Genomic DNA, 9,290 nt, shown 5'->3' on the forward strand with positions numbered 1-9,290 from the left:
TGAGAAAGGAAATTCAACTATTAAAAAGGTAAAAAATAGAAACAAGATTTTAGATCATTATTGGTGCAAAACAGGTGAAAGTGCTTGAAATGTAACAATTTGGTAACTTTGTGGGAATAGCAGGTGCAGAAAGACAACATTCCCACACACAGACACCTACAATCAGACACGACCACATTAAGACGCACAGACACATAGACACACACAGAGACACACACACACACAGACACCACACACACACAGCACATTTCCCGGGGAGAGGCAGGGGAGAGCAGCGCTGCACTGTGTGGGAGGATCCCCTGCCTCTCCCCCGTTGCTGGCAGCCCCTCGCCGGGCACCGCGACCGGCTCTGGGTCGGTTTAGCAAGAACGGGATTGTTGGGTTCAGGAAAACAAAAACTGGGTTAGGTTCGGAAAACGGGCATACCATCGGAGTTCACTAAAGCACAGTCTACAAAACCTTGGGAGCATTACGCACGATCACACGTGTGGTCAAAAGGTTGCGGAAAACTGGGAACATTTTTACGCATGGAAATTCTTTATAAATCCTGACTATTGCGAGGAATGTTGCGAAGACAAATTTCACCCTGCTTCACGCAACTTTTTCTTGCATAACAGGTTTTATAAATGAGGCCCCTGGCCTTTTTAGTTGTACATGGAAATATCCCCAATTTTCATGTCAGAACCTTTGTTCTTATATTTTATTTTCAGTTGTTTCAACTTCTTTTTTTTCCACTGGACTGCACCTAAATCAAATGCATTTTAGGTTCAACCAGTTTTCACCTGTAATAACATAATTGTGATTACATATTGCAGTATTGTAATCTGTTGAAATTACTTGTTTTTATCTTTGCTGCTTGAAAAAGGCATTATTAGTATCAATTGGACTTCCTGGTTAAATATATATAACCACAGTTTGGACAGATACCTTCATCTTCAGTCATCACAATGGCTACATTAGTGGCTTCTGAGGACTCTCCTTCCATCTGCTGTGCACCTAAAGAACATAAAAGAAAACACAATAACATCTTTCTAGATGCAAATTTTGATTCTTAATTAAAATTTATACTGTCAATGGTTATAGTAAACATCTAAATCTAAATCTCAACAGCCAATTTAAAGTGTGAAATGATCAGGATACCAAGCTTATAGAAGCTGTTTAATGTCACTTGGATAAATATTGTATCTATATATTGTAATTTTCAAACAAGTAAATGATTTGTAGCAATTGTTTTTCAAAATGTATTAAGATTGCAAGAAATACCATTTCCACACATAGCCTCAAAGATCTGTTCCACTGACTTCTTTTGGATGCAAACTGCTGTGTCTGTTGATTTAAGGACATTCAACCATGACACAAAGGTGAAAATTTCATCATATAATTTGCATCAGACATGTGGACAGTGGTCAAATATGCTGTGTAATGAGGTTGAATTACAAAAGTTACATATGTAGTGACATGTGCTTCTTAAGTTTAATGTTAAATATTCATTTGAATTTAATTAAATGTTTTAATTCATATTTTTTATTGATCTCCAGCAGTTGGGAGGGTTCGGTGCCTTGCTAAAGATCACCTTGGCAGTGCCCAGGAGGTAATAAAACAACTCAGCGTACCTTCTGCGTCCATGTGCTCGGACATTCCCTCTGCCATGTCAGTGGGGTTGCATTGTGTTGTATCTAATTGATATGTTTAGGAAAAAGGAAAACATGTGTAATATGAGCATAACAAATAATTGGTCTTCCCGCATTACTGGAGAACAAATAATCACATAGCACTATCAATGAAGATTAGTTTAATAGTTTATAGTTAATAGTTTAATGAGCAAAATGAGAAAAATATGTAAACCATTGCCAAGGGCCATCCCAGTCACATTCAACTAAACACTTACAGGATATTCTGGAGAGGTACCTTTTTAGAAAACGTGTTATACTATCATTTTAATTAATTTATACTGTTTATTGATCCCCAGTGGGGAAATTACAATGTACACTCTGTTTGTTAGAAATCACTACACACAGGCCTGAAACACACACAGACATGCTCAGGACCTATTCATGCACAAATGGAGAGTCAGAGTGAGTGGGTTGGGGGGGGGGGAGGTACGGTGCCTTGCTGGCAGTGCCCAGGAACTGGCATCTCTAGATCTACCAATCCACAATCTGTACTTTGGTCCGTACTGGGACTTGAACCCCCCATAATGATGAAAACTCCAACTGAGGAATATTGTAACAATCCTTACAAACTGTCAAAGACGCAAATGCAATAAAGCTGTTCTGGATGTCTGCAATGGCCCAGCACTATACAAAGACTCACATGAAGGCCTGTATTATTCTTTAGTTAACTTATTTTCCCAACTTTGCATAGAGCCAAATGGTCTGCAGGAACACAAGTGAAGAAAGACAACAGCCACTGTTAATATCACTTACTTATTTCAAATGAAATTTGGTCAGCAGCTGCCAAAATGGCCTCTAATTGGTTTCTTCCGTAGAAGGAGGGCTTCTTGAGGTCAAGTCCAATGGGCAGCCCAGCAACTTTGATTGTTACATCATCGTTATTTAAAATGGATAGGTAGGGGAGTCTTCCAGTACCTCCGGCCTCCTCTGAAAGACATGGGCACACATATGCATGCACATGTTACACAGTTGGATAATTCTGACTTCCCTCCTGTTGAAAGCTAGTTTTGCTAAAGTGTCATAATCTTATGGTTGATGGGTACATTAGATACATAATTTATTAATTTGATAATAAAAAAGTGTTTGAACGTATGCTTACTATATCTTTGGTTGAAAAGATCTTGTACTTTTTTCAAAAGCACACTGATGGGCTCTTTAGTAGGTGCTGCGGCTGAGGAGCTGGCTGAGGAGCTGGCTGCAGATGTGAAAACAGACAACAATTAATTCCATAAAACTGTTTTATGTATATTTGCACTATTATGGGGCTGAGTCCATTTCTGTGGACTTTCATACAACAAATATTACCTTTGAAATGCAGTGCAAAATTGTTCACTGTGTCCGTTGAGTCAAGGAACACAGTGGCTTTCTTGCTACTCGTTTCAAAGACCTCTAAGCTGGCCTTTTGAGTGTCAAAAGATAAAATGGCAGTCTCCACACCCAGAGCCTCAAGCTTGGACACCTTTATAATATTTAGAGAAACAAGCAAACCACAAAAATAGTAAATAATTGATTATAAACAAAATGGACAAACGTTAATTTTAAAGATCCAACATACACTGACGAAACAACTCTTAACGGGGCTAGGCAATCTCTATGAAAACAGTGTTGTCACAGGTGAGAAATAAGTGCTTATGGAGATTACATAAACTATACATTAGCTCCATATACATGGAGTCTAATGGACTCATAGCCATATGTGACTACTAATGTTTCAATTGACCACCTTGATCTGAATAGACTAGCCCAACCTGTAAAAATATTTTTTTGAGAGGGGTGGTATAAGCCTTCGACAATCTTTTTAATGTGAGAATATTTGATGCCGATAGCCTTGTAAACACTTGACCCAACTACTTTGTTTTACAGATTAATTGTGGTCTTACAGTGTTTATTCTTTTATTTTTATTTATTTTATGCTTGCCATTTCATGTTTAATAATTGCTTATAACATACATTTGGATGGCTATGGTTTGAGTACGTGAATCATCGGAGGACCTGATTTAGTATACCCTGGATGTTTAAAAATCAGATGGAATGTTTATTTGGGATGAATTCATTTGAAATTCTAAAATAATCTACAGATAAACACTCCAATTGTCTGTCACAATGTACTGCTCACATCACAATTGCCATCAATCATCCTTACATCTAATACTATAATGATACCACTAATGCCTAGCAAAGAAAGCTTCTTTCCAAACCTCTAACTTCAGGTTCTTCAGATGCCCTTTTATTTTAAGATCCCTCATCTCAGGGCTAAGGTCCTGTGACTGCCCATGTGCCTTCAGTGCTGCTGCCTCCTGAACATACTGCTTCTTCACATCTTCCCTCAATGTGGACCACCTACCCTTAATGTCATTCATTGTGCCTGAGAACAAAAATAGATGAACAGAAAACTTAACACCATAGAGTCAGCATCTCTTTATATAGTAAATTCATACAGAGAAAATCTGTCAATCTGTCCAACACACTGGTTCACTTGGCTTGTAAAACCCTGTAACAACGCTGCAAAAACAATATAACGTTTGCAGTAGATCACCTGATGATTCTTTTCAATAGACACAGCAGTCTTACACTGAGTCTGTGAAATACTTGGCAAATACTTTCTTGAAAATCTGTTTAATGACCCTTGTGAACCCCTGATGTAAACAGGGCCGCTATGTACAACAACAGTCCATTTAGTATAACAATTAAAAGCATCAATTAAATATTGTTCATCACCTTTGTTTTTGAGAATGTCCCGACAAAAAAGATTGTACGGTGACAGCTCTCTTGTGTAAAGTTTTTGTTTTGGCGGCCCTGGCTTAGAACAAGCTTTAAAGGACCTCTTGTAGTTACCAATCCAGTTCTGAAAGAGAGAAAACACAAAAAAAGAGAATTACACGAATTAAACTGAATCCAATTAAATTTTATTTATAGTATCAAATCATAACAGTTGTCTCATAACACTTTACAGATAGAGTAGGTCTAGACCACACTATAATTTACAAATACCCAACAATTACAATAATTACCCCCAAGAGTTACTGTGTGTGTGTGTGTGTGTGTGTGTGTGTGTGTGTGTGTGTGTCCGTCCATTTATAGCGTAGCAGGGCACTGAAAGGCACTGCAAGGTGTAGCAGGACGTAGCATGGCATAGCAGGACGTAGCAGGGCACTGCAGGGCGTAGCAGGATGTAACAGGGCACTTCAGGTCATAGCAGGACGTAGCAGGGCACTTCAGGGCATAGCAGTGTGTAGCAGGGCACTGCAGGCTGTAGCTGGGTGTAACAGGACGTAGCAGGGTATAGCAGGACGTAACAGGGCACTGCAGGGCACTGCAGGGCATAGCAGGGCGTTGAGCAGGACCCCAGCAGCAGCTGCAACCATGATTTAGATGCCATCCTAATCCAAGGAAAACTGCTGGGTGAGAAAACATAAGGACTCCAGGGAATAAGCTCCCCAGAGCTAGGTTAGTAACAAGCATTTCTAGGACATGGATGCACACAGATGGAAAGAGAGAGGAGCTCAGTGTGTCAAAGGAAGGAAGTGCCCCGGCAGTCTAAAACTATAACAGCATAACGAAGAGCTGGTCCAAGGCAAACCTGAGCCAGCCCTATAAGGGTTGGTAGAGAAATCTGACAACTATGAAGATAAGCAGAGAAGAGAAGGGATGTTAACAAAAACTTTAGATTTTTACCAGCAGTAAAGCAGAATGATGTTATATACAATTACAATAATTACCCCCAAGAGTTACTGTGTGTGTGTGTGTGTGTGTGTGTGTGTGTGTGTGTGTGTGTGTTTATAGCGTAGCAGTGCACTGAAAGGCACTGCAAGGTGTAGCAGGACATAGCAGGGCATAGCAGTGTGTAGCAGGGCACTGCAGGGTGTAGCTGGGTGTAGCAGGACGTAGCAGGGTATAGCAGGACGTAACAGGGAACTGCAGGGCATAGCAGGGCGTTGAGCAGGACCCCAGCAACAGCTGCAACCATGATTTAGTTGCCATCCTAATCCAAGGAAAACTGCTGGGTAAGAAAACATAAGGACTCCAGGGAATAAGCTCCCCAGAGCTAGGTTAGTAACAAGCATTTCTAGGACATGGATGCACACAGATGGAAAGAGAGAGGAGAGAGGAGCCCAGTGTGTCAAAAGAAGGAAGTGCCCCGGCAGTCTAAAACTATAACAGCATAACTAAGAGCTGGTCCAAGGCAAACCTGAGCCAGCCCTATAAGGGTTGGTAGAGAAATCTGACAACTATGAAGATAAGCAGAGAAGAGAAGGGATGTTAACAAAAACTTTAGATTTTTACCAGTAGTACAGAAGAATTGTGTATTTATTTGATATGTTGATTGTAAGTGTGGAATTAAAGTAAACCTTACTTCTATGACACTGGTTTCCAAACCAGTATCTGATGCAGCTCTTGATATGAGGGGGGAACCAACCCGTGTCATTCCATCCTCAAAAAATGTTTTCAAAGTTTCCCTTTGTTCTTCATTAATTTGTGTTCTCTCTTGTTTAATAATAAAGAAAAAGCTGGTCAGCAATAAATCAGTAATAAACAAGTGTCATTGTTAATTATGTATTTTAATATCATACTATCTTTCTCATACACACTCGCCTAATGCTCCTAGATTAGCAATTGTAAGGCTTACCTCTCTGGGCCATCTTCAACCTGAAACACAAACAGAGAGAAACTTGCACATGACAGATTTGTATTAACGTTACACAGACAGACAGACAGACAGACATACAAACATACATAGAGACAGACAGACCTATGCTTTTATTATTTTTGAAGTTCAATGTTCAGGACAACAATGAATTTTTAGGTTAGCCTCCCTCAATGCTCACTTACAAATAAGCAACATAGACACCACAGTCTATCTATTACTAATAGACTGACAGTCATCTTATAACAAACATGGCAGGCTTAAATTCATGGATATGCATATACAATGAAACTCTGGACACCTGGAGTCCATTTGATGTATCCTCAATGCTACAGGTGCAATCCTTGGTGCAACCATAAAAATACGTTTTGGGTTTGAATATTTCACTCAATAGGCGTATGATTACGTTAATGAGCAGCTACATGCAATAGGCCTTACTATTAACACTGTGAACAGTGTGGAAAACTACTATTTACACTGTGAACAGTGTGGAAAACTACTTACTGTCAAGCTAATGGGGACATTTACTAAAACAAAACATGCTAATTAGTAACGTTTTATGCTAACGTAACGCATTTAGGCTAATAATACAATAACGTTAGCTAACGCAATTGCAACAATTATCTCATGTCAACACTAATATCACGCCATCATAAAACATTTTTTTCTGTATTGTTTTCGCTTATTGACGCTTATTGACTAAATATTCACAGTTTAAAGGCTCTCATTTTAATGGTCTTACCTGTGTATACATATGCCGTTATCCAGCAGACTTCCGGTTAGCGGCGACCTGGATTGTTCTGGGATTGGATCTGGAGTCTTCTCGTGTATTTATCCGTGATTAACCATGCGAATGGATGATAACAGCCTTCTGAGCCTACTAGTATAGGCGCAGCAGGCCCCTACTGACCCATATCTATGAGGCTGATAACCACTGATAACGCCCATTCAATCCAATGATAACATTCGAAGCGGGTGCCTGGAGCAGCTAAGGCCTATGGTCCCACCCTTCACTGATCCACTACAGTTCGCCTACCAGCCCAGCCTGGGAGTTGAGGACAGCATCATCTACCTGCTGAACAGAGTCTACACTCATCTGGACAAGCCTGAGAGTCATGTTCTTTGTCTTCTCCAGTGCTTTCAACACCATCCGTCCGGATCTACTGGGTGAGAAGATGACTGTGATGCAGGTGGAGGCCCCCATCGTGTCCTGGATTGTTGATTACCTGACGGGCAGACCACAGTACGTACGCCTAAAGAACTGTGTGTCTGACAGGGTGGTCAGCAACACTGGGGCTCCACAGGGGACTGTCCTCTCTCCCTTCCTCTTCACCCTCTTCACCTCGGACTTCAACTATTGCACTGAGTCCTGCCACCTTCAGAAGTTTTCTGATGACTCAGCAGTAGTTGGCTGCATAGAAAAGGGTGATGAGGACGAATACAGGACTGTTGTGGACAACTTTGTCACTTGGAGTGAGCTGAACCATCTGCAACTCAATGTGACAAAAACGAAGGAGCTTGTAGTGGATCTGAGGAGGGCGAAATCATCTGGGACCCCTGTTTCCGTCCTGGGGGTCCCTGTGGACACTGTTGAGGAGCACAAGTACCTGGGGGTGTACTTAAACAATAAACTGGACTGGACTAGACAAGCCGAGGCTGTCTACAAAAAGGGCCAAAGTTGACTCTTTTTCCTCAGGAGGCTGAGGTCCTTTAACATCTGCTGGATGATGCTGAGGATGTTCTATCAGTCTGTTGTGGCCAGTGCTATCTTCTTCGCTGTCACGTGCTGGGGCAGTGGGATGAAGGTCGCAGACACCAAAGGACTGAACAAACTGATCAGGAGGGCTGGTGATGTCGTGGGGGAGGAGCTGGACACACTGACGACCGTGTCTGAGAGCAGGATGCTGACCAGGCTTCAGTCCATCTTGGATAATGTCTCCCACCCTCTCTAGGACACACTGGCCCAGCAGAGGAGCACCTTCAGCAGAAGACTCCTCTCACCCAGATGCATCACAGAGCGCCACAGGAAATCTTTCCTGCCTGTGGTCATTAAACTTTACAACACCTCCCTCAGAGAGTCACACACCCCCTCTCTGTAATCATCTCATCTCAACATAGACAATCATTTCTCTTTTTTATTGCACTATTTGCGCATTAACACTGTACATTTAAAATTTGATATATTATTACTGTATATTTGTTTTTATTATATATGTTAAAAGTCTTGATAATATATGTTGTTTTTATTTGTTGTTTGTATACCTGGAGTGGTAACAAAAATAATTTCCCCCTGGGATTATTAAAGTATTTCTGATTCTGATTTTGATCAAATGGATTGCACTGCACTGCTGACAAACTTGGAAGTTGAAATGTAAAATTGTTAGTTGGAAGCTAAACTGCATTTCCTTAAAAAGGTAAGAGCTGAAATACATTTCTAGAAAAGCTGGAAGCTAAACTGTAATACTGTCAAAAGTGGAATCTCAAATAAATTGAATAAAAAGGCTGAAAGTATAAATACTTTGTATTATTATCAGCCATATCCATTGCCTAGAACAAACAAGCATGACCCTAAAGAGCTGAGAGGTGAATATGTTGCCTGAAACGAAACGGGCTATATACATGGATGAAATCACAAATGACCCTGGAGGGAGGGGAAGGGAGAGAGAGAGAGAGAGAGAGAGAGAGAGAGAGAGAGAGACAGAGAATTGGGTTCACGTCACACATGCAGAACAAATGAATGATCCCTCTGCTGGTGGGCTTTTGACGCACAAATGGTGGAACCAACGGCAGCAAAGGTCACATTGAATCTGGAAAAAAAAGAAAATGTCTTCAGTGAGAAGTTACACATTTTCATTCTTGTGTTACAGATCTAATCTTAATATATTTCATAAGGAGCTAAAAAATACTAAAATCTTAGTCCTTATGAAAAGAGAATAACAAAAAACTTCTCGAGCACTATAGTATCACCAGTT

At 40.7% G+C, this 9,290-nt stretch overlaps 1 protein-coding gene across 5 annotated transcripts; it reads right to left on the reverse strand.

The window, feature by feature from the left end:
* Nucleotides 1-853: 853 nt before the first annotated feature.
* LOC120559785 lies at nucleotides 854-8,334 on the reverse strand. Of its 5 annotated transcripts, none has more exons than XM_039801800.1 (11): nucleotides 7,061-8,334; nucleotides 6,301-6,313; nucleotides 6,028-6,158; nucleotides 4,392-4,518; nucleotides 3,872-4,038; nucleotides 2,979-3,132; nucleotides 2,773-2,856; nucleotides 2,427-2,600; nucleotides 1,614-1,676; nucleotides 1,264-1,326; nucleotides 854-996 (listed from the first exon to the last, which is right to left on the reverse strand). In XM_039801800.1, exons 1-11 carry the CDS (start codon nucleotides 7,070-7,072, stop codon nucleotides 878-880), a joined length of 1,107 nt encoding a protein of 368 aa, XP_039657734.1. In that variant the 5' UTR covers nucleotides 7,073-8,334; the 3' UTR covers nucleotides 854-877. The 5 variants fall into 5 exon arrangements, with proteins under 5 accessions (XP_039657734.1, XP_039657735.1, XP_039657731.1 ...); XM_039801797.1 differs by having other exon boundaries at nucleotides 863-996; nucleotides 2,773-2,868; nucleotides 7,061-8,330; XM_039801799.1 differs by having other exon boundaries at nucleotides 863-996; nucleotides 2,773-2,868; nucleotides 6,301-6,320; nucleotides 7,061-8,329.
* Between the last annotated feature and the right edge of the window lie 956 nt (nucleotides 8,335-9,290).

Source organism: Perca fluviatilis, chromosome 5, assembly GCF_010015445.1.
Source record: "Perca fluviatilis chromosome 5, GENO_Pfluv_1.0, whole genome shotgun sequence".
NCBI classification, from domain to species: domain Eukaryota; kingdom Metazoa; phylum Chordata; class Actinopteri; order Perciformes; family Percidae; genus Perca; species Perca fluviatilis.